The sequence below is a fragment of the Chrysemys picta genome, chromosome 1, assembly GCF_011386835.1.
Source record: "Chrysemys picta bellii isolate R12L10 chromosome 1, ASM1138683v2, whole genome shotgun sequence".
NCBI classification, from domain to species: Eukaryota; Metazoa; Chordata; order Testudines; family Emydidae; genus Chrysemys; species Chrysemys picta.
This window is the reverse complement of record NC_088791.1, coordinates 113845380-113871346: the sequence shown is the minus strand read 5'-3', so window position 1 is coordinate 113871346 and position 25967 is coordinate 113845380. Positions and strand designations below refer to the sequence as shown.

The following is a 25967-nucleotide window of genomic DNA, read 5'->3' as shown; positions in this document are numbered from 1 at the left end:
CTGCCCCACAGTGATTTACCTCTCTGCCAGCTACCCTGGGTACCTGAAACATACTGCTGGGGAGGGTCGCATGACCACTCTTGTGGCTTCCCTGTCAGAAAGTCATTTTTCTGCAGGGAAGCAAAGAAATATGCAGGAGACATAAATTCTGTGCACGTGCAGTGGCGCAGAATCCCCCCAGGAGTATTAGAAATAGGTCTCACTCCCGTCACCCATAAGATTTGTTTTTGTATAGGCTCTGAGGGAAGACATGACCCATCAGTGTGCTGGGATGGCAGTGCTACCTTTCAGATGGATTGTGACATTGATGTCTTGACCACATATGGTGGTCAAAGAACCCATCATAGTACCAGCACATGGTGGGGTGTTAAGCCGATGTCCTGGCAAAATCCTGTTTAAGGAAACTATATTCTGCTTCTAAAATTTTCTCCTGCAGGCCAAACTTTAAGCAGTCTCAATCTGCCATTGACCAACAATGATATTAATTATAAGCTAGCTAGGGAGGGGCCCAGAGCATTGACACAGCCCAACATAGCAATCTACAGCTAGCATCTAGCAATATTGCCAAGCCCAGGATTTCAGGAACAAAAGAGATCCCAGAAAAATAAATCCATGAGACTTATTGCCAACAGGTTTAAGAGGGCATGCTCTGTCCTCACCCTCTGATGCCCAGAAGCCACTCAGACTCTCCAGTGCATAGCACCTTCACATTATTTATTGTCTCACCAACCTGAATACATCTTGTGCAGGAAAGTATTTTCAGTGGTTTTTCACCCTTTCCCACAGAGGTGGAGAAACAGATCGCTTCCCTTGGGATCTCAGAGCATACTGAGCTCTCCTAACCCAGTCATTTCCCTCTACCTCCCACTCAGCTGAAGGTTAATTGGTTCATCAGTCCCCAGACTGATCAGCTAATTAATCACATTCCCCAATCAGCCTTCTCCAGAGAAACGTATGGTGCCTAGGGGTACATCTACACAGCAAAGAAAAACGCATCGCTAGCCCATGCCAGCAAATTCAGGCTCCTGGTGCTCACGCGGCGAGGCCATTGCCATTGCTGTGTAGCCTGAGCCCAGAAGTCTAAAGCCCAAGTTCTGGGACCCTCCCACTCTGCCAAGTCACATAGCTCAGTGGTTTGAGCATTGGCCTGCTAAACTCAGGGTTGTGAGTTCAATCCTTGAGAAGGGCCACTTAGGTATCTGGGGCAAAAGTCTGTCTGGTGATTGGTCCCCCTTTGAGCAGGGGGTTGGACTAGATGACCTCCTGAGGTCCCTTCCAACCCTGATATTCTATTCTAAGTCCTAGAGCCCAGGCTCAAGCCTGAGCCTGGAAGTCTACACAGCAAGAAACAGTCCCTGTAAGCCTGAGTTGGCTGGCATGGGCCAGCCCTGGGTTTTTCTTTGCTGTGTACTTTAAGTGATCAGAGGACTGGCTCACTTGTTAGTCTCCAGCACTCTGTCACGCCAGGGTTCACACACAGATCATTCCCTGCACATGTGCCCTTCCTGCATGTACATTTCAGCCCCATCAGCATCATGGCCGGAGCATGGAAGAAAACAAAGGGAGGTGCTACGCTCCCTGCCTGCCAATTGAGAAGCACTACTTCAGACTCTGGTAAGTCACTGTCCTCTCCTGATGACAGCCCAGCCCAAGAGCTTGATTTTCCTGGCCCAGTCTGATAGTGGGCAACCCAGCTCGCTTTGTGTATGCCTGCAGTTTCAACAGGATACAGTATTTTTTTCTACATTGCCTGTCCTGACGATTGCACAGTACTGTTAAACAGCGACTGGGTTTTACCCCAGAGGAGGCTGCATTTCAGTGGGGGAGCAAAGCAGAGAACAATGCCTCCCAGAAGCATATGTAGCTCTCCCCTCTCATCCACATGGAAGGGAAACTCAGTTGCTCCTGCAGTACCTGTATCCAGAAGGAGCACTTAGTGGGCCCACAGGGAGGAAAGAGTGTTGGCTGGGAAGGGATGTAGAAGGTTCCTTATGTAAGGCTTGCACGGCAAAGCTAACAGCCTGGGGCTGCAGTCTCTTTTCCACAAATCCCTCTGCAAATTGTCCCCTTGAAATTATACTGTAAGACCACTCACAGTAGTAAGCACTACACCTGGGAGCGTTTCCATGGTGGGGGCTCTTATAGAAGGTCCTCAAAGTCTGAAGACCCAGTTACCAGAAAAAAATGCAGCAGGTTCCTTTGTGGAAGTATTTAAGGGGATTGTCTGTGTGCACCCCAGCTTCACACTTAAGCAATGAAGGGAATCCAGCCTTTGACGTCAGACTGCTGTAGTGCTACTAAATCTTAACTCACCATATCTGGCCCTTAAAAATCGAAATTAATTAAAAGGACATGCGGCATGACCAGATCACTTCTCTCAAAACCACAATGTAGATATACAGTTACAGGCAGCCAGGGTGCTGCAAGAGGCTTCAACCAGCAAACACAAAACAGAGAGGGAAAGAAGAACTTAAGGGGAAGATTTTCAAAAGCATAGATAGAAGTTGGACACCCAAGACTTATTGACATTCAATGGGAGCTGGACACCTAGCTGCACTCTGAGCATCGGGAAATTTCCCTTAAGTAGTTCTAAAGGCATCTACCACCATCACAAATTATCTGAACAGGGCACAAAGAGCACATGCTCCTAGGGAGGACAATTTTCTATCCCACTTTGCATTAATGGGCAGGATCACACAAACCACAGAACCATATTTATCTGTCACTGACTTCAGGAGAATTACACGGAGGATGAAATTGGGCCTGAAGTAGTTATTGAAGAGTTGATGCTGTAGGAATGCGAGCTTTTAAACAGTTTAGTTTGGGTGAAATTCACTCCTGTGCTGAGGAACTATGCATCACGTAAACACTAATCATTGCTCTGTGCAGGAGTTTGTTTCACCTCCAAATGCATGGAGGAAGGGGGAGAAGAGGGGTGTGTGTGTGTGTGTGTCCCCCAATCTGTGGGAAATATTGTTTTCAGCAGAACTGCTTGGTTGTTTTTGTTTTTTAAAAACCATCTTCCATGGAAATCATGACAGATCTTTCAGGCATTTCAACACATCCTGCTTAAATCCATTCCTACCACCGAACACACACAATCAAAGCCCTGTCAGCCAGGAAAGTCTGCGGCTCCAGAGCAGGGTTTTTTTTTTTTTTTTGGGGGGGGTGGGGGGGAGGAATGTGGTTAGCAAGCCTGAGCCTTTCAAGCTTTGTTGTAATTAACCATAATGAGGGCAATGTTCATGTCCAAGGAACTACTTGGCCTGGATTTAGAAGCAGCTGTGTTTCAAAGATCTTTTTAAAGGAATCAGTGAAACCTCTTTAGGAAAGTCTTTTGCTGAAAGTTTCTCTGAAATGATCAACTATGTGTTATTTTACCTGTCTTAACCGGAGAAAGGAAAATCTGTTAGTACTTACTTCCGTTCAAAGCCTCTTGGCTTAAATCAAGGTATATTCAGCTGTAGTCTCAAAAGATAAAGCAGTCAATATAAAGGATAGTAGATGTATAGTCACTGTGAAAGGATAGTATATGTATAGATGAATGTTTTAACAAGCATCTACCTGACACAGTATGTCAATACAACCGTGACTTATCAGTGATGTTTCGCATGCAATTACTCTTAAAAGAAGATCTACATTACAGTAACAGATAATTATTCCCCTCACACACTTATAGCCAGGCACTTTAATGATATGGTGAGTGGAAAAACAGAGTATAAAATCTGTATCAATCATCACAGTAAAATAGGTGACAGCGTGGAAAAACAAAACGAAACAGGGCCAGATTCTGATCTTGGTCACATTGGCGTCTATTAACTCTACCAAAGCTGGATTGGTTACTCTCCTCTTTTTTACACTGGTGTAAATCTAATCTCTTAAAAGATGAAGAAAAAGCAGACTAATTGTGTGACACTGCCTTCCTCCCATCTGATTTTTGTTCAAGAGACCAATCTATTATTTTGTCCTTTGACACCAGATATTAAAGCTCTTACATTGTTTTATGGAACGATCTTATGGGATCAAATGCTGCTTGCCATTTAAGTCAGTGTACTGCTGCAAGAGTGGCAAAACTGGCTCTATGTATCAAATGCAAAAAAAGGGTTGGATCAGCATACAAGACAACTTTTTAAACAAACAGAAGCCTGGTTACTGTTACTACTAAAGCAGAAAGATTGTGAAGATCTTTACCTTCCAGATGCTTGAGCAGTGCCCTAGTGCTGTTTCCATGAGCAGATATGAGGACCATTTTGCCGCTTTTCAGTTCTGGTGCTATCTTTTCATTCCAATAGGGAAGGAGTCTCTCCAGAACTTCTTTTAAGCTTTCAGCCTTTGGGAGTTTGTCCTGCGACACATCACAGCATTTGTATCTGCGATCATTATAGATCTCTTTGTAGTAAGGATGAGATTCAGTTATGGGAGGTGGAGTAACATCATAGCTTCTTCTCCATATTTTCACTTGCTCTTCACCATGGTTCAGTGCCATTTCGGCTCTGTTGAGACCTATCAGTGCACCGTAGTGGCGTTCATTCAGACGCCACGAACTTTGGGTGGGAACCCATTCTTGCCCCATCTCTTCTAACACCAGCCAAGCAGTCTGAATAGAACGGCTTAGGATGGATGTAAACACATGGTCAAACTGAAAACCTAGTGCTTTGAGGTGTTTCCCACAGTTCCGAGCTTCCTTTATCCCATCGCTGCTCAGCTTCTGATCCACCCAGCTGCAAAAGCGGTTTTCTTTGTTCCAGGCTCCTTCCCCGTGTCTTAACAGAACAAGTTTGCACTTATTCATTTTGATTCTGGCTTCACTCAGCTTATAGTCTAGTATTTAATGTTGATCCATCTAGACAAGAGATATGAAATGAGTATGTCACTAGAGAGTAAAGTAAAATTAAGTTGTATGTACTTTAAGTGTTGTGTCCACTGAAGGAAGTTCTTGGGTGTCCTCTGTGCCGATTGCTAGCCTTTGCATTCCTTTCCTCCCCGCTACATAACAAGTGACCACCACCTTCCCTTAGAGTTCACTTCTTCCACCCAACTTGTAATTTTTAGCCCACTTAGGTCATGCTGTTACATTAATTAAAGCAGCAGAGATTGCATGTCAGATCTAACATACAGACTTCCCTCAAGTCCTTATATAGTGCAACCTTGGTCTACAGATCTAATCGTGTTTCGTCACAGTTCCCCAGACAACCTTCATTCTGACCATTATGCCTGTCTATGTTCACTCTCTTCCCATTCCTGTAACTTTGTCCACAACTCCCCTTACACATGAAACACCCTCCCCATCCCACTCATCCAGCCACATTCTCGGCAGTTGAATGCCTTATTAAGGCCATTCTAGGATGCACATAACTAGTGAGCATAGATAGATAGATAGATAGATAGATAGATAGATAGATCCCACGGAAGACACACTGGTTATTCCTTCCTCTTGATTTCCAAGAGAATCTCATTTCCTTTGTGTCCATGGATTAGACTGCAAGATGTTCATGCAGGGACCATAGCCCTTTCATTTCTTGTACAGCACTGGGCAAATTTGGGGTTATTGATTTTTAACAACAATATCCAGAGGAAAGCTATCAAAGCACAGCACATTTTCTTTTTGTTTATCTGTTTGCCTCATCAACAGGAGTCTATTATCTTCAGTGGGAGATGGATTGGGCTGTTAGGCTAACATTTTCCAGAGTGGCCACAGATTTTCTGGGTGCCCAGCTTGAGATACCTGGGACCTGATTTTCAGAGGTGCTGAACATCTGCAACTTCCATGAACACTGACTGGAATTTTGGGGGCTCAGCCCTTAAGTCTCTCAAGCTGGGAACCCCAAAAGTCTCCAGCCATTTTTGGTCTTACATTATGAATGGTGTGGGCCAGGGACCATGCATTCCACTGCCTTCTGAACAGCACAAAACACATCAGCTTTGCAGACTAGGTCTTCAGCAGCTATTCAGAGGGGCTAAATTATCGAATGGAATCAGTGTGATCACACTGTTGTAGTCCGCAGCATCAAAACACTGAACGGTGTGCTAGAATTCTCAACCATCACCATGGAACAAAGTGTACAGACATAACACAATGGTACCATGAAGCACTTCTTCCAGCTATACATTTCGGTTTGGTTACTATTTGTATTGCTATAGCAGCTACAAGCCCCAGTCATAGATCAGGACCTCACTGTGCTAGGTGCTGTACAAACAGAACAAGAAAGTCCCTGTCCTAAAGATCTTACAATTTTACCTTATGTTTACAAAGCATCTGCGATGGGGTCTATCAGACTCTCTCTGCACCCGGCTGAAGACATCAGGATCCAGACACCTCAGCTCAAGGAAAACCCACACAGGCTGGGCTACCAACAAAACTAGTTGCTGTGGGGGCCTAGAAGAGCCAGAAGGAGACACTGACCAATTGAGAGCCAACAAGCCAGTGAAGGCGGCTTGCCTGCTCCCTCTCAGGGAGGGTGCTGGTGAGGCTGCCACAGGAGAGGTGCTCCTCAGTAGTAACCCACTATCTGATGCCAAGCTCATGGCATAGGCCATTCGGCTCCAGGCAGGCTGCCACAGGGTCCCAAAGCATTTTACAGGGGAAAAAAAATGCAGACCTCTTCAACAAAGAATGGAAACCAGGTGGACAAGTGGGAGGGGAAAACAAAGATGAAGGCCACAGAGTAAAACAGCTGCTCTTACAGAAAAGGGCCACAGATCTTTTCTCCTGATTCTCCATGGAGACTACTTAGTTCTGAATCTCATCAACACGTGTCCTACTCCACACACACCCATAATTCATAGAAATCAGGTTTGTACTACAGGAAGTTCAAGTCAACCCTGATGGGATTGAAGCTTGTGACTCCATAAATTGCAAGCAAGATGCTTACAGTATTAAGCCATCTCTTTGAGAGCCCAGGGTTCTAAGAAAAAAATGTCACAAAGCATTTCTCCCTCTGGAGGAAAGAGGAAAAAAAAAAAAAAAAAAAAGTGCTTCCCTTTCAGTGGTCTCCTCCCACGGAGGCTTTAAAAATATGCTGCCCACAACAAAATAGCATGCAAGTTCCTATAGCACTATAACCTCATAAAGGGCCCACAGTTTATAAAGAAGGTTCATTGTCTAGATACTGAACGTTTATTGTCGAGATCAAAGGATTGTATCATCTACAGGAACTGATCAACTGATTTACAAGTCCAAATTCAGACCTGATGTGACCAGAAAGGCAAGAAAGTTGCACCCTCTCACATAAGTTCTGAGCTGGGCATCACGGGAGCCCAACACAAGTCACCTAGGGATAGAGGAAAAAAGGACCCACCCAGAGATAAATTCGTCTTGGGCATAACTATGGACTTCAGTACAATTATATACAAGATTTGGACCACTATTCTCGTAATTATATTTAGAGGGGAGGGGCAGAAATAGGTTTCCTTAAATATCAGCACAATACTGAAATAATTAGCTAAAAAACTAGAGTGACATATAGAAGTAATTGTCCTCACCTGAAGTATTGCAAATGCATTCCACTGGCACAAACCCCCAGGCACAGAGACTTGAGCTGCTGTCAAAAGAACATCATGGCCTCAGTATGAAGCTATCTGCAGGAAAAGAAAAGGCAGTTAGAGTCTTGCCACAGGAAGGAACTACACCGACAGATAGTCATGCCAATGCTGTCAACAAAGTGAGCCACCAACCCTGCCTCTTTGGGTACGTCTACATGGCAGCTGGGCACGTGCCTCCCAGACCAGGCAGAGACTCACACTAGCTCCGCTTGAGACAGTGTGCTGAGAATAGCACTGTGGATGTTACAGTCAGGCTAGCTACCTAAGTTCAGTCCCACACTATCTCCTGGATCTGAGTTTTGGTAATTAGCCCAAGCCTTCACCAGTGCCGCAACATCCACACTCCTATTTTAGCATGCTTGCTTGAGCTGAGCTAGTGTGAATCTGTCAGCCTGGGTTGGGAATCACCTCCCAGCTGAGCATGACACAGATCGAGCACTTCAGAAGAGAGAAATCTGCTGGCCTCCCAGATATTCCAAGAAGCCACTAACCCCACCTCTCCAGAGACTTGTTTAGGCAGCACAGTCTCTGTCTTGAAGAGCTTACAGACGAATAGGATACAGGTAGGAAACAATAACAATAAAGGGGATATTGCCAATGTAGAAAGACTTCATTGAAGAAATGGGTTGGATACATGTGGAGCCCTGTCCCAAGTGAAGAGGGCAGCATGGTAGACGGCACAAAGCCCAGCGCAAGGGGAGAAGAGGCTCATTAGGAGATGTGGAGGAGTTTAAGCAGCAATTGGGGTCAGGAGGAGAATTATATTAGGGTGTAGACATAAGGATGGATCTGTATCTTACGGATGAGAGGTTTGTTGTTCCACTCGGCTACACACAGTGAAGCCAAGGGAGTTACACTGGACTAAAACAGCTGTGACAAGAGTGGGGAATCAGATCTGAGAAGCTTGAACTTAGTGCTGAAGAACAGAAGCTAGTGAAAGATCTGAGAAGAGAAGTGATGTGGCCGGAGCAGTGAAAATAAATATGATCTTGGGAGTCATGTAGCTGTAGCCTGGAGGGGGATGCAGGAAAGAGGTGCAGAGCAGGAGCAGGAGGTTACAGTACTAGAGAGCAGAAGCGACCATGGAATGAAGCAAAGTTATAGCAGCAAGAATAGAAAGGGATAGAATGTAGAGACACAATAACAGAGGAACAAACAACAATTCATAATTAGAAGAATCCCCTATATGGGAAGTGAAGGAGAAAGAGGAACCAAAAACCAAGCCTCTGAACCCCACCTCCTGGGGCTGAGCAAGAAATTGAGGACTCTAGCTCTCTAAAGCAAGATCCCCGACATCCTTACATGTGGGTTCAGACAGATGGAAGTTACTGATTGGCTTCTTCTCTGGGAGACACTGACCCTGTCTCCCTGGGTGAAGTAGGCAACGTCACCTGTAGGGAAGGAGATTGGGGAAATGACAAAGTGGAGAAAAGATCAGCTGCCTCTGTGCCCAGCTACATGCTGTTTATTTAGAAACCACTCACATGCAAAATATCCCAGATGCTATAAAGAGACTAAAAGTTAACCGTTTGTGCATTGCAGAGTACTCATACTCATCAGTGGTGGAGACAAAACTCTGCACTGGTTAGATAAAGTCAGGTAATTGTGCTTGCTCAGGAAGTATTCTGCACCTGCAGTTATCTGGATTACATGAACAAATACAGGATTTTGCCTACATAACAGGCAAACATGCATTTTGCACAGTTCTCCCACTGCAGAGATTTGAACACATTTGAGTCAAATGGGTTCATCAGGGTTGCCATTCTGATTTGGTACCATTTTAGACACACAAGGTGAAGGACCAAGGTGAATCAGGCCCTCTATTTGAAACAAATAACATTAAACTGCATTTTTAAGCTTTCCAAAACTGTGCTCTCTCCTTACTCCCTTATTTTAAAAGGCCACTGCATTACTTCCTATGAACAGATACCAACACAAAATAACGCAGTCTCTATTAAGCCACAGTGGACTTTTCCAATATTTTCAGATCGGTTCTGTATTTCTGTAAGCACATAGGTAGATTTAGTATCTAAATACACAACACTACCATTTTGTCACAAGTGAAGTTATGCACTTTTCAGAGTCAGTTAACTGGATGATCTTTTATCAGAATTAAAATATTTTTTAAAAGTAGCTGAATTTGAAAGCTTAAGGATTGACAGTCAAAAGTCAGAGATGGGGAGGGGGAGGAAGGGAAGACTTGAAAAATGTTACCTTGGATGATTTAACAAATGTACCTAAGCAACAAAGGGAGCTTAAATCCTACTTTCAAAAGTGATTTAGGCAGTTAGGCACCTTGTAAATTCCAAATCAAAGGAGTTAGGTGGATTTGGGCATACAACTCACTCATGCACCTTTGAAAATTTCAGCGTAAGTGAGTTAGGTGTCCAAACCTACCTAACCCCTTAGAATGAGATTTACAAGGTGCCTACGTGCTTAAGTCACTTTTGAAACTAGGACTTTGACACTTTTGAAAATGTTATCCTTTGCCTGCCCACAGGGCCAGTGCTTTGTTCAGTTAAATTTTAAGTGACAAGTCATAGGGCTTCCACCACTTTCCCTAGGAGAATATTCCCCAATAACGGATCTCAGTCTGATAAAATTATTCCTGATGTCTACTCAAAATTCTCCCCTTCATAATGTCCAGCTATTGATACCCTATAGTGCCACACCAAATAGATTCTTTCCTCTTTGGATATTGCACCTTTCAAGTATTCATAGATGGTTTCACATCCCACTCCACCTTTTCAGCCTATTTTCAACATCACTTTGATTAGTTAAGAATGTTCTCATTGTAAAATGCTCAGGTTTCATTCTCAGATAGCCCTTACACGTATTCCTCCCCCCAATATTTGTACTGATAACTTTTGTTTATTCCCCAGACTGCACCCATTGGCCTCATACCTGCAGACCTGACGCACACACCAGTCCCACTGAAGTCAAAGGATTTTAGCCTTCATAAGGACAGCAGGATCAGGCCTACTGTAGAACAGCATATTTGGCTGTGCCTCACAATGAAGCAAAAGGTAACTATTGTACATGGCAACATCTTAGACTGGCACAGCCTTGAACACAATGCTGTCTCGAGGCCCGATTTTCAGAGGTGCTGAGCACCTGCAGCTCCCACTCTGACCAGATGACATTATGGCTCTGAGCACCTCTGAAAAAAATCAAGTTCTGAATGGCAGATCTGTTTCTTGTGAAAACACTCCCCACTCATAAAGGCGTTACTGAACAGCACCTCAGAGATTGCTCATTTAGTAACTTTTTTAAAATGCTATTTTCCAAGCACCAATCCCCCTGCCCCATCATTTGCATTACACAGCTCACATTTCTGATTTGTAAAAAACAAACAAACAGGGTAGTAACAGCCCTGAAGGAAATTAAGTTGTCCTAAGTGGCTTTCATGCGGCTAGAGAGAGAGAGATCAGTAGCGCTAAGAATTACCACTTCTGTTCAGTGAGCCACCGTATAGCCGGCCTCAAATCCTGACTCACATCACAAGTCGAGAGAACCTACAAGCCATCCTCCCTCCCCGCAGGCTGGCGTCACCAGCACACGCTTCGCCTGCATGCCGCATGGGGAGCCGGCTCGGGGCAAGCCGCTCGGACCACGAAGAGCCCAGGAATACGGAGGTGCATTGGCGGAGCTGGATTGGGGGGGGGGGGGGGGGACGTTGCATTTGCACCAGCCTCGACTGTGCCAGCAGATCCCTCCTCTGCATGAGCAGTTCACCCCTCTGGGTTCACCAATGCAATCCCTCTCTAGCTGTTAATTAAATCTTCCCCCAATCAAAACAATTTTACCTGGCAGACAGCGAAGAGTTAAACCACCCAGCAATATCAATGCAGCGCCTTCCGGCAGCCTCACACGCTAACAGGTTCAAACCGGCTCCTAGAGAGCTCCCGTGTGAGCGGGGTATTGAGCTGTCACTCATTAAATAGCCGGGCCGCTCCCTATCAGAGCCGGGCCTAGGGCTGGACTAGGTGACCTAATCGGTCTTTTCCGGCTCTAATTTCTGTGATGCTGTGGGAGAAAGAGAGTTTGATTGGCTGGTGGACCAGATAAACGTAATCGAAAGCCAATCGGATTTGGTTTACTGGCTGCTATGGGATCAAGCAGGGTTTTGTTTTCTGGGACGTGCTGCTGGCGGGAGCTCTGGGATCCCATTGTGAAAGCTCTGCTCTCGTGTGACGTGGGGAGTTGGGGTGATTGCCCACTCTGTGATGGAACCATTGCCACCCCCTCTCTCTGGACGCGCGTACACCAGCTGCCTGCCACATCCTGTCCCTCGGGCTGGCACAAAAGCAATTTCTGTAAAACACATTGTTTGCTTTTGGAATATGCCAAATTGCACCAGGAATCAGGAACTTTCCAAACTCTTTCCAAGATGAGGGTCGCTCGCTCCAAGGCCCCTGCCAAGGTGTCTATACACCCACCTGCAACGTGTGAAAGTAAACAGATTCAGCACAGTACGCTCCCCATATTTTTCAAGAACCAAATGCAAAAATCACATCTCTTTGTGTTGCCTCCTTCCTTGGTTAGGAGAAAGAGCTTTTGCTTACAGAGGAAGCTCAAGTAAGATTTCCCAGTTTCTTACCCTCTCCTCCCTGCAAGCATACTTACCCAGTACAAGGGGTTTATCACAGGCAAAAGGGGGGGGGGATTTTTGTGGGGAATCCTTGGTAAAATATTGGCAACAAGTCACAGGTTTAAAAACACACAGACACCCCTACTAAAGAGAAAGGAAGGATCAGCAGCAAAAAAATATCCTCCTAGAAGTAAGCGCCTGACACACAAAAGCAGAGGGCAAAGAAGGGCATAGCATCAATAAATTACAGACATTACGTAGACCAGTGGTTTTGGCCTGAGCGCCAAAATATTATTTCAAAAGGACGAGGAGGCCACACTGAATATTTTAACTATTTATCCTATAGCCCCAATACAAAACTTGTCTTGCCTTATTAGCCTCTTAATATGACTTTTGGAGTTGTTTATCCCTCCACCCACCCACCAATTTGTTCATTTCCAGTTGAATCTTCAGTATTGCCAATCCCAAGAGTTCAAAAGCCATGAGTCAGACACCCCCAAATGCATGAGATTGGCCCCAAAATGATATTGTGTTTTCTGGTCTGTCTTTTGGTTTTTGAACCCCCACCGCAGCCCACTCCTAATGTGTGTGAGGCAGTCAGAGTTTTAACATCTCTCTCACATGGCCCCTGCTGCAGAAGCCCCAGCTAAAATCAACAAACAATGGGTTTGTATGAAATGCTGTTTGATGATGTCAAGCTTCCATAGGGTTACCATACGTCCAGATTTTCCCGGACATGTCCGGCTTTTGGGGGCTCAAATCCCCGTCCGGGGGGAAATCCCCAAAAGCCGGGCATGTCCGGGAAAATCGGGAGGCTCGGCCGGGGCCTCTTTGTCTGGGGCCGGGGTCGCGGGGCCGGGGGCATAGTGCCGGGCCGGGGTCCGGGCCAGGGTCGCGGTGCCGGTGTCCGGGCCGGGCGCGGGGCCGGGGCCAGGGTCCGGGCCCGCGGGGCCGGGAGCCGGGGTCGGGGAGCCGGTCCGGGCCCGCGGGGCCGGGAGCCGGGCCCGCGGGGTCGGGGAGCCGGGCCGGGGTCGGGGAGCCGGGCTGGACCCGCGGGGTTGGGGAGCCGGGAGCCGGGCCCGCGGGCCCGGGGTCGGGGGGCCGGGCCGGGCCCGCGGGGTCGGGGAGCCGGGCCGGGCCCGCGGGGTCGGGGAGCCGGGCCGGGCCCGCGGGGTCGGGGAGCCGGGCCGGGGTCGGGGAGCCGGGAGCCGGGCCCGCGGGGTTGGGGAGCCGGGGGGTGCGCCGGGCCGCCGGGGGTGGTCGGCTGGGGCCGGCACCCCAGGGCCCGAGCCGACCCAGGCTGGAGCCGCTGGGGGGCCAGCCTGGGCCGCGCCTCCTCCCCCCCACACACCCCCCTTACCTGCTTCAGGCTTCCCGCGAATTAAATGTTCGCGGGAAGCAGGGGAGGGGGCGGAGACTTTGGGAGGGGGCGGAGTTGGGGCGGGGGGCGTGGGCGGGGCCGGGGCCCCGGGGAGTGTCCTCCATTAGGAGGCACAAAATATGGTAACCCTAAGCTTCCAGCTTCCCCCAAACCCCAAAATTCAAAGTCATTCTGTGCCCCTCAGACTAGTAATTAATTGTGCACCCCACATCTGTCCCTACCTCTGCCCCTCCTACAGCTCCAGGGATTATCCCAACCCACCCCAGGGCTGGAGTTGCAGGGATGGATTTTAGAGGGAGGGAGGAGACCTACCCATTTTTCACAGGAGATGGGGAAATGGAGCCAAATACCCTGAGCTGCTGGGATCTTTTTTGCAATCTTCCTCTCCTGCTGTGAGAATGTATTGGGTACTCTCTCCACACAAACACACAGGCCCCTGCCCAGGGGAACAAGGACAGAGTGAAAGCTCTGAGGGTAGGGTTACCATATCTAATAAATAAAAAAAAGAGGACCCTCCACAGGCCCTGACCCCGCCCATTTCCCCACCCCTAGCCCCGCCCCAACTCCACCCCTTCCCCACCCTAACTCTGCCCCCTCCTCCCTCCCACTCCCAGCCACGCGGAAAGGGCTGCCCGAGCGCTACCGGCTTCACGGTTTGCTGGGCAGCCCCCAGACCCTGCGCCCCCGGCCGGCACTTCCCCAGCGCAGCTGGAGCCCGGGAGGGGAAGCGCCCAGCCGGGGGCGCAGGGTCTGGGGGCTGCCCGGCAAACCGTGAAGCCGGTAGCGCTCGGGCTTCGGGCAGCCCCCATGCCTCCGGACCCTGCGCCCCCAGCCGGGCACTTCCCCTCCCAGGCTCCGGCGGCGCAGGGTCCAGAGGCACGGGGGCTGCCCGAAGCCGGTAGCACTCGGGCAGCCCGGCTCTTAAACAGAGCCGAAGAGTCAGGGGAGGAGCAGAGCCGCCATTTTCCCGGACATGTTCAGCTTTTTGGCAATTCCCTCCGGATGGGGGTTTGACTGCCGAAAAGCCGGACATGTACGGGAAAAAGAGGACGTATGGTAACCCTATCTGAGGGCTTCCTGCAGCATCTCTAGTTGGCTGTTCTTGCCCAGGAAGCTCATGCTAGGAATTGGGGAAGGCAGCGGAATAGGGGGAGATTTCCCGAAGCAGAGCTCACATTTGCTTGAGGGCCGGATCTTCTTGTCATGGGAGACTGGCTCCAACAGAGACCAAAATCTCCAGAATTGGCAACAGTGGTTTGGAATGTTACCAGTTACACCATCTTAGCTACGTTCGTATCCATGAGGCTCTGTTGATTCAGAATCAAACAAACAAACAAATGGAGCAGCTGGAGCAAGGAAGGAACAGCAGCGACGCTGGGAGGCTGTCAGGAGGAAGGAGGCACCATCTTCGTCTCCATAGCAATAGTAGGCCTGATTCAAACACTGCCCATTAAAACCCGCAGGACACATTTTCCATTTGGAATCAAATGCACATTTTCTTCTTAAGACAGAAGCCTTTCAATGGCCACATTTTAAAGCCTCAAGAGCTGTAGGTTGGCTGTGCCTGTTGTAAACTAAGGACATAGAGGCACAAGAGAGATAAAAGTGACACTGGATTTGTCCCAGGCTAAATAAAAATATGTGAAACTGAAAAAGACAAAATTCAGATTCCTAATGGTCAAAGCAGGGCAAGAAGCTGCAGAAAAAGATCTGGGGCCAGCCAAATAAAGGGAGTATGGGGACTAATGTGGGCTCAGAAGAAAAGATGGGTTTATTTTTGACATTTTTAAGGGCTAGATCCCCCACTGTGTCTGTGTCTGTGCAGCCGGGGGAGGGAGGGGAGTAAAGAGCATCTCCCCATTTTGGGTAGTCTGCCTAAGGACAGGGCAGAAATGCAGTCTCAGGGAAACACATGAATCATCCCCTAACTACTCCCTGGGGGTGCACAGCATTCCAGAGAGGCAGCGCCATAACCCCACCCTCCTCTTTCATGCCAGCCAGTGGAGTTGGCCAGCCTCCTTGAGATGGGGAGCATCGTACACCTCCTAAAGGGGCACTGCAGTGTGTTCATTCCCACTGTACACGGGGGAGCTCTGGGAGGCATTCTGTCTCTCTTGGAGAGAATGTTTCCAGTACTGCCAGTGGGGCAGGGCTACTTTGCACAGCCCCTAATGCAGGGTTATGTCTAAATGGCACAATCAAACCTTACCTTGCAATAAACAAACAAACAACCTGAAAGGAGAAAACAAATCATAACCCTTCCAGGAAACAACCCAATGAATGCAAATCAACACCAGCCTCTTCCCTCCTTGCATCTGGATGCTGATGAGTATGATTTACATCCCATAACTGCAATAAGGAGGTTTAAAAAAAAAATGATATTACACCTCCCAAATAAAAGCAACAGAATGTAGGCGTGGTGAGCAGACCCATTTATGCACATATCTAGGCCCCGATTTCAGTCAGTCCCACACGGGCTGAACCTTGGGCCTGGCAGTGGGGCTCTATGGGGAACCCAAGTTTGCTCAGACAGATCCCTCTGCTGTATCAAAGCGTTAACACATGTCCTACTGCCAGTTAAAGATAGCGAGGAATGTATGCCAATGAAATATCTATGAGTATGAGCAGAGAAGTGATAGAAAGAGAACAGATCCAGGTCCTGGGTCCCAATCATCCCATCCTGTGCAAAAATGCACAAGACACAAATCAGGGGGAGGAAACCTCCACTAGAATCCTTCACTGAGATCACCTCCATATTTTCACATCACAAGTAGGGTTTTATACAAACCTTTCCTTGGAAAAGACATTGGGGCCCCATCCCCAAATCTGGCAAATGCCAGGGCATCTGTACAAATCCATGGGAGATGGGGGCCATCTGCCTGGAGTCCCTGTGCCTCAGCACCAACTCTGGCCTCCAGCAATCCCTTACCCCCTTGGCCCCAATGAAGCCATCGTACCCAGTACACCCCCTTGTTTGGCTGGTTCCAAGAGTGGGAGCTGCTGGGAAAGCATAATAAAGCTTGCTGCTGTTGTACCTTTTCTGACTAATTTCCATGCAACTGGAGGTAGTAAGATGTGCATTCTCCATACACCTCTTCAGCTACCCCACTTGAATCTCCATTAACCATGGAGAAGGATAGGGCCTCTGACAAAGGATAGGGCCTATGACAAAAGCCAAGCAGTTCTGAATCCATCTCAGAGAGGACAGTGGTGCACATACATATTAGCACTTTGATTTTTAATATGGCAGTGCACCTTTCAAGTTGCTCAGTTCACTTTGCAAGAAGAAATACACTAGAGGCTGGATATATACACAAGAGGTTGTGTTTATACACTGTATGGGATATACTGCCACCATTGACTACATAAACAATTGAAAGCAACCATTATATGCCATATACAGTCATAATCTAAACTAATTAGACATCAACTCATGCCATTAGCCAGGACCTACACAGCCATTAAATATAACTGTTATCACTGCATATTACCAGCCTTTTTACCAGATAATTTCATTAACATAATAAAAATACTTCAATATACTTCAATTTGAGTTTTACCTGCACAAGGATCTGGCCCGTATTGCCATTCGTTACTCTTGCTCCACCCAGTTTCACTCAGTTGGTGGCCATTATCTCTCAGAACAGCTAGACTGTTCCGCCCCCAGGTCTTCAAACTGGAACCTTTCCAGGACATAACAGCTTCTCTCACTTGGAATTTTTAGGGTACAAATGATTTAGGAAAGTCCTTTTCTCATCAGATCATGTTTCATGCAGATACCGATGCAATCATATTATAAATAAGAGTAGTAAGAGAAGAATGAAGAAGAGTAGAAATAGAAGGAAATAAAATTAGGAGGAAAATAGTAGAATAAGTTGTATATTGTTCACATTTGTCAAAATATTCATCATTCTCTGCTGACTAATTTCTACCCCCTTGATATTTTCTCAGTTATTTTTGGAACGCACTGTACCTAGATACCAAACTATTTTTGACACATGAACAGTCATCATTACAGAGTTTCCAATTTTAAAAGGGGCTTTCTTTGCCCAAATCCTGCCTCTGGGTGCATCTCATTCTGACATCGCTTGGATTTTTTTGCCACCAACTCCTGGTCTTCACTCCCAAATCCTCCACATCTCCCTCTTTCCTCAGGCACAGTTAAACACTCCCATCCTCCCTGTCACTCAGACCTGTGACCAAGGCATTCTCTTCAGGCTTGTCTACACAGCACCGTACTGTGTTGCGTGCCAGAGTGTGAATCTGCAGTTACTTTCCATGCAGTAACATCCTGTGTGGACATTGGTGCAGTGCACTGAAAGTCCTGGAATATGGCTTGGCATTCAAAGTTTTCAAGTAGTAGTAAGCCAGCCGCACTCTGGAACTTTCACTGCTCTGTCGCAGTGTCCACACAGGACATTGCTGCATGACAAGCTGGTGCACTGTAGATTCACACCCTAGCTTGCTGCGCCCCAACTCACTGTGTAGACAAGTCCTTTGACTCCATCTCTTGCTGGACTGCACATCCAAACAGTGTCCCACATTTGGCAATTTTCCCTCAACATCTTTAAGACCCAGCCGTTTCTCTCTGCCCACACTGCTAAAACTCTCAACCAAGCCAATGTCATCTCCTCCTTGTTACTATAATCACCTATTATCCAGACTTCCTGACACCCCCTTCACTTCCCTCACCTCCACTGAAAATACTAGTGGCTAAGATCATCTCCATGCCCCATCATTCTGATCTTATCCCCTTCCACTGGTTCCCCCTTCTCTCCCACATCCAATACAAGTTTCTTGCCCTTACCTTTAAGTCCCTGCACACCTTTGCACCTCCCTATTTATGCACTCTTGTATCTTATTACATCACCGCTCTGCCCCGCTAGTGATACCAGCCTAAATCACCCATTTGTTCATTTTTCTCACAAGCACCTTCATGATTTTCTTCCAGAACGCTGTTCCCAAACTAGACTAAAACATCCCCGTCTTCTTCCAGACCCACTCATCCAGCTGAGCACACAGCTGACCTTTCTGTGGGCACAGATCCTCAGCTGGAGTATATTGTCATAGCACCAGGATCTGCCTCAGTTCTTCTGATTGTTTGTTACATCCAAATATTAAATTTAATTAATTATTAACTATTTTATTACCATAGCACTAAGGAACCCTGGTCATGGACCAAGACCCCATTGTGATAGGCACTGTACAAACAGAACAAAAAGACAGTCCCTGCCCTGGGGGGCTTATAATCTCAATATTGGATGGATGGATACTGACAGATAGGGAGGAGTATAAGGAAACAATTTATATTATAAGATTTCAGGTTTGTCACTCTGTGTGTCACTCTGAAGCCTAGAACATCTGTTGAGTCAGCATGAAACGATGGGAGCAACTACAAGCATGGCTGAGGCTCTTTTTGTTCAGAATATCACCAGGTTCAATCATCACTGGGCCTTGCACTCTATTACTGTCCAATTTTTAAGTTCTCAGCCATTTTGACTTTACAAATGACACCAATGCAGCAGCAAGGCATGTACCTATGCCAAGCCAAGAGTCCTAGACCATTGTGATATCAGAGGTAATGCAAGTAATTGCACCCTCACTCTACAGCTCATTTGCATGCTACAGCCAATGACACTGTATGAGGGAGACTGCACAGCTGGTGAATTACAGGCTCAACTGCCACAGTTCTTTGAAACTACTCACACAACACTTTACAAATTGCACAAATTGTGACAGCACAGGCTCACAGCTACTAGTCAGACAATACTGGTCAGCAAGCTAGGCAGTGGTCTCCGCACACCACCAGCTTTCCCATTGTCTTGCATTAGTTAGAGGGTATGCTCTTCAGGACAGGGACCATATTTCAGTCCGCGTTTGCAGAGTGCCTAGCACAGTGGGACTCTGATCATGCTGGTGTAATAAAAGAACGATAACAAATGTGGTGTCAACAACTTTAACAGACTTGCTTTATGCCTCAAACAAAACAATACAATAAATCCATTCAGAAGGTAATAAAACATGCCAGATTGGGATGGGGTGCTCAGCCCACATAAGCCCTGAAGGGGTTAAAGTGGCTAGGTGAACCCATTAGCCACCTTGGCTTCACCTGGAGGAGGAGCCAGGGAGTAATGAAGGTTAATTAAAGAGGAAGCATACCTGGAAAGGAATAGGGGCCAGTATAAAGCCCACTGGCTGAGAGTAGAAGAAGGCTGCAGAGAGAGGCAGGCTCAGTCACTGGCAGGGTAAAATAGGAAGCAGCCCAGGGATACAGCAGTAAGGGATAGGACTATGACAACCTTGACTGCTACCTGTAGGGTCCCTGGGCTGGAACCCAGTGTAGAGGACAGACCTGGGTTCCCCTAGCAGCCACTGGGGAAGCTGCACCATTAAGGCACAGTGAGAGGATAGCTGCCTGGGACCGTGGGTCCTGAGAGACAGAGGGTATGTCTACTCTACGAAATTAGGTCGATTTAATATGTCGATTTTTTAGAAATCGATTTGATACAGACGATTGTGTGTCTCCCCACTTAAGACCATTAAGTCGGTGGAGTGCATCCACAGTACCGAGGCTAGCGTAGACTTTCGGAGCGTTGCACTGTGGGTAGCTATCCCACAGTTCCCGCAATCTCCGCCACCCATTGGAATTCTGGGTTGAGCTCCCAATGCCTGATGGGGCAAAAACATTGTCCCGGGTGGTTCTGGGTACATGTCATCAGGCCCTCCTCCCCCATGAAAGCAACAGCAAAAAATCGTTTCTCACCTTTTTTCCTGGGTTACCCGTGCAGACGGCATAGCACGGCAAGCATGGAGCCCGCTCAGCTCACCGTCACCATACGTCTCCTAGGTGCTGCTGGCAGACACGGTACTGCAGTGCTACACAGCAGCAGCTCCTTGCCTTTGCAAGTTAGCAAAGATGGTTAGCAGCTGTATTGTACCATCTGCTGCTGTCTTCTGGTTCCTCCTGGCTGGCCTCGGTGAGATCAGTCAGGGGTGCCTGGACATAAATGGGAGTGACTCCAGGTCATTCCCTTCTTTAAGGAGAGGGTGGTTGGCTTACAGGGAAGTAGAGTGAACCAAGGGGTGGGTTGCTAGAACTTGGTCCTGCTAGTGAAGGCAGGGGGCTGGACTCGATGACCTTTCAAGGTCCCTTCCAGTTCTAGGAGATGGGATATCTCCATTTTTTTTTTCCAATCAAGGAGAAACAAACAGAACTGTCACACCATAACCTGGCCAGTCATGAAACTGGTTTTCAAAGCTTCTCTGATGCGCAGCGTGCCCTGCTGCACTCTTCTAACCACCCTAGTGTCTGGCTGCGCTTAATCATTTAGCCTTTTAGAACGGAGTTCTGATAGCACAGATTCCTCTCCCCGTACAGCGATCAGATCCATTACCTCCCGTTCGGTCCATGCTGGAGCTCTTTTGCGATTCTGGAACTCCATGGTCACCTGTGCTGATCAGCTCGCCACGGTGGCCAAACAGGAAATTAAATTCAAAAGTTCACGGGGCTTTTCCTGTCTACCTGGCCAGTGCATCTGAGTTGAGAGCGCTGTCCAGAGCGGTCACAAGGGAGCACTCTGGGATGGCTCCCAGAGGCCAATACCGTCGAATTGCGTCCACACTACCCCAAATTCGACCCAGCAGGGTCGATTTCAGTGCTAATCCCCTCGTCGGGGAGGAGTACAGAAATCAATTTTAAGAGCCTTTTAAGTCGATAAAAATGGCTTCGTCATGTGGACGGCTGCAGGGCTAAATCGATCTAACGCTGCTAAATTCGATCTTAACTTGTAGTGTAGACCAGGGCATAGATGCGCACACACCCCGGAAGGGGAAAAGTACAGTGACCTGGCCAGAGGGCCAAGCCACAAAGCAGGAAGAGTTGAGTCCTGAAACTCAAAGTCAGAGTGATGGAGTGCAACCACAGGAAGGGGCAGTGGCCTGGCAGAGCTAATCCCTACATGCAGCCAGTAGGAGGTGCACCAGCAGTGAGTGCAGCACCTTGTGACAACTGCTTTTTAAAAATTCATCTAAGTGTGAGGTTAAAATCAGGTCAATCTCAGTTGAAACAAAACAAAAAGTGCATGAGTAAACTGTCAAACCAGCCCTGCATTTGTTAGCAGGATTGCAGCTCTAATATTTGTAGGCAACAATATAAATTTCATTGCATCATCTCCTCTACCAAACAGTAGACTAAGCAATAAATAGATATGTTCAGTGAGACGCCACATCCAATCACCATTGATATTTGCATGTACATGTTAGAATCTGAACCCAAATCTGGAATTGAATTTCAGAGGTGAGCCCCCATCTCTGGGGCTTACCTCAAACCCCAGGTTCTTGCAACTCTGAACTTCAGGGGATTAATAGTCTTGATCCAGATGCTGATTCTGCCATTTGAGCTAATGTCTAAACAATACACACAGGGTGAAACCCTGTCCCTGTTGAAGTCAATGGCAAAACTCCCACTGATTTGAGTAACGCTAGGATTCTACCCACCGCTGGCTAAATTCTTCCTTCAATTAATCTGGTGTAAACAATTGGGAATTCCACTGATTTCAATGGAATATTTCCAGATTTACATCAACCTAACTAAGAGCAGAATTTGTCTGTGCAATATGAGACTAATGGTCTTATTGATTATAACAGCAAAGCCCCAGAAACACCCATATATCTTACATCAGGTATGTTCCTGAATCCAAACGTTAAAATCTAGTTCTAGTTTCACAATTATTCCTATAAATATAATACAAATTCATTGCATCATGCATCCATGGAAGGAGGTCATCCTTCAGCCTATTTTATGCATGCCACTGGTATTTTTTTTTTCAGGCAGTATAAAGACATTTTGGCACAAGGCATCAGTTTAACTAAAGTTAAACTTTGATTTAAAAAAAAATCTGATCATTTTTAAAACCATAGTTAATGCAGTTGAGACATTTCAAGTCTGAGAGCTTCCAAAAGAAATTTTCAAATAAATGGGAATCTAGCTAAATTGTTATTACCATTTAAACATGAGACTAGGGATTTTCTGATTTATTTAAAACATCCTTAATATTTACCAAGGCAGATTTCAGAGCATATATTTGTAAAACTTGGACAAGTATGCTGTGTCCGTACCAGGATATTAGAGAAACAAGGTGGGCAAGGTAATATCTTTTATTGGGCCAACTTCTATTGGTGAGAGAGAGGTAGTTCTAAAGTTACCATGGAAACTTCATTCTGCTGTGAAAAAGTCCCCCAGAAAATATCCAAGACATCGCAACACATTGTGGTAAATGGCCAGTGCTATTGTGGTAGGTCCCATGCTTTTCCTTGGTGTGGTGGGTCAGGGCACCGCCCTGCCCCTATTCTTGGGCTTCATAAGTGCCCTGGTGGGGGAGAGAGAGGCAAAGGGCCCCAGGATTGCCCCCTACTCTGGTCCCAGCACTTTCAGTTTCACAGGCTTCTTACCCTCTTTCCCCTTGAGCAGGGTTTCTCTCAGTCCTCTATGCTGGGGGAGTTCCTCTGTCCTCCTTGGACAGGGTTTCCCTTCCCTTGGTACTCTAATCCTCTGGTCAACACCAGTACATCTCCAAACCATGATCAGTTCTCCTTCCCTCCTCCTGTCTGACTGAAGCAGGGGTTTTCATTCGGTCTTGGGCAGGGCCTTTACTGGCTCCAGGTGTTCTAATTAACCTGTAGTAACCTCTCCTTAGTCTACAGGGAATAAGGCTCTGATCCTGGGGCTTGTGCCCGCCCACTTCCCAGCACCCAATAAGATCACTCTCCTGCTGCCCTCTGGCCCTGCTGTATCACAGTATTCATCTGAAACCTTAACTTGAAAAGGATTACATTTCTGCATACCCCAGGCAAAAAATAGACACATGGGGCAAAACTTACATTCCTTGTGCACAAAGTTGCCAGTGTGGTGAAAGAATGCAGAACTGGAGCCATGACAAATAAATGCCTTTATATAATGCAGATAACATGGATTCAGATAGTAGGGTGATGTGTGTGTGGAATAAGACCCTCATTCCAGAAAGCATTTAGACACAAGCTGAATTTTAAGCGTTGACCTCAATGAGATTTAAGCATGTGCTTAAATGCTTTCCTGAATCATATGCTTAGATATTAGATTCCAAAGCAACTGCAAGACAGTCAATATAAAATAAGCGATACTGTAGTCCAACACTATGGAAAAGTGAACTAATTCAGGAAAACCAACATTCACCACCAAGACCAAATTGTTGCCCATTTTTTTGAACCAGAAATGGAACCATTTTGAAGGGTCAGAGGTGTTAACTTTTTTTTTTTTACATTTGTTGTTTTGCATTTCTATATTTCCAGTGCCACAACACTGAGAGTGAATTTATTTCAGTTGTTTTTGACAACTTTTTTTCTCTGAAAAACATCCAGACGTCAGTAAAAGACTGTCAGAGGCTTGATAAGCTTAAAGGGCTTCTCTGAGCAAAGAAAGGGAGGGGATAGTGTTGAGTCTAGTCATGATAAGTCTGTAAAAAACAGACTGGATAGTACTGATATATTTTTGCTGTGCTCTAATGCTAGAATCTGGGCAAACAAAAACAAAGACAGAAAAGAGAACTCCAGTGAAATTTGATTACGGGGGTGGCAGATGGGGAACCCACAAAGGACAAAATAGGGGCTTGTCTGCACTCATCTCTCTCCACCACAAAATAGTGATCCATTATGGGGAGGGTTATTTAAAAGTTTGATTACTTTAATATTACGACAAAAAGTGGAAACTGGGTTAAATATGAACTTTCTGGCAAGTACGTATAGTACTGTCCATGGATTTATTACAATATTTTCCCCTGAATGTGGTCAAAAGCACAGAAGTTGACCTTGCATGTCAATGAGTTTTTCTATGACAGTGCTCTGACACAACCCCTGTAGTAGAGACAGCCTGATTTGAGAAACCCAAGTAGACATCAAGGGGCTGATTACTGTGTATTGCATATGCCCATGCTTTTGTACCTGTTAGAACTGGTATGTTAAACACAGCAGGCCTGATCCTCCTCACACTAGTTTTATACTGTTGTAACTTCATAAGTGTCATAAACGCTAACTATTACGGTTATTAACACTTAGCTCAAGTGTGAGAGAATCCTATAGATTCCCAGTCACAAGTCACTCACCCCAGGATACACCAGATAAGACGTTGACTTGAGATCAACCCAATGGATCTGTCTGATGGCAAAATCTGTCCAGTATGGCTTTGCCATTAATAAGAAAATAAGACAAATTACAACATGGTTTTACCAAAGGCAGATCGTGCCAAATCAATCTGATCTCCTTCTTTGAGAAAGTAACAGACTTATTAGATAAGGGAAATGCGGTGGACCTAATATACCTTGATTTCAGTAAAGCGTTTGATACTGTACCGCACGAGCAATTATTGGTTAAATTAGAAAAGATGGGGATCGATATGAAAATCCAGAGGTGGATAAGGAACTGGTTAATGGGGAGACTGCAGCGGGTCGTATTGATAGGTGAACTGTCAGGTTGGAGGGAGGTCACCAGTGGAGTTCCTCAAGGTTCGGTTTTGGGACCGATTTTATTTAATCTATTTATTACTGACCTTGGAACCAATTGTAGGAGTGGGCTGATAAAGTTTGCGGATGACACAAAGTTGGGAGGTATTGCTAATTCGGAGGAGGATCGGGATATTCTGCAGGGAGACTTGAATGACCTTGTAAATTGGAGTAACAGAAATAGGATGAAATTTAATAGTGAAAAGTGTAAGGTGATGCATTTAGGGATGACTAACAACAATTTTAGTTACAAGCTGGGGACGCATCAGTTAGAAGTAACAGAGGAGGAGAAAGACCTCGGAGTCCTGGTAGACCGCAGGATGACTATGAGTCGACAATGTTACGTGGCGGTGAAAAAAGCCAATGCGGTCTTGGGATGCATTAGGCGAGGTATATCTAGTAGGGATAAGGAGGTGCTGCTTCCGTAGTACAAGGCACTGGTGAGACCTCAATTGGAGTAGTGTGTGCAGTTCTGGTCTCCCATGTTTAAAAAAGATGAACTCAAACTGGAACGGGTTCAGAGAAGGGCCACTAGGATGATCAGAGGAATGGAAAACCTGTCGTATGAAAGGAGACTTGAGGAGCTCGGGTTGTTTAGCCTAACCAAACAAAGGCTGAGGGGGGATATGATTGCTCTCTTTAAATATATCAGAGGAATAAATACCAGGGAGGGAGAGGAATTATTTCAGCTCAGTACTAATGTGGACACGAGAACGAATGGATATAAACTGGCCATGGGGAAGTTTAGGCTTGAAATTAGACGAAGGTTTCTGACCGTCAGAGGGGTGAAATATTGGAACAGCCTTCCGAGGGAAACGGTGGGGGCGAAGGACCTGTCTGGTTTTAAGATTAAGCTAGATAAGTTTATGGAGGGAATGGTTTAATGGGATGACATGATTTTAGTCAAATGAACAGCGTGCCA

At 46.5% G+C, this 25967-nt stretch overlaps 1 protein-coding gene across 14 annotated transcripts in view; it reads right to left on the bottom strand.

Moving 5' to 3' along the window:
• BPGM (bisphosphoglycerate mutase) overlaps positions 1-23108 on the bottom strand; it is a 35411-nt gene extending 12303 nt beyond the window's left edge. For 2 of the 14 annotated variants that reach the window (XR_010592569.1, XR_010592574.1), the window contains exons 1-3: positions 8845-11334; positions 7483-7578; positions 4192-4843 (exon numbers count right to left, since the gene is read on the bottom strand). Coding sequence is in view for 12 of the 14 variants with exons in the window: in XM_042849185.2 (XP_042705119.1) it covers positions 4192-4792 (601 nt within the window). In the remaining 2 variants the exon portion in view is untranslated. The other 12 variants (XM_065567156.1, XM_065567161.1, XM_042849185.2 and 9 more) reach the window with 11 other exon arrangements.
• Positions 23109-25967: the final 2859 nt, after the last annotated feature.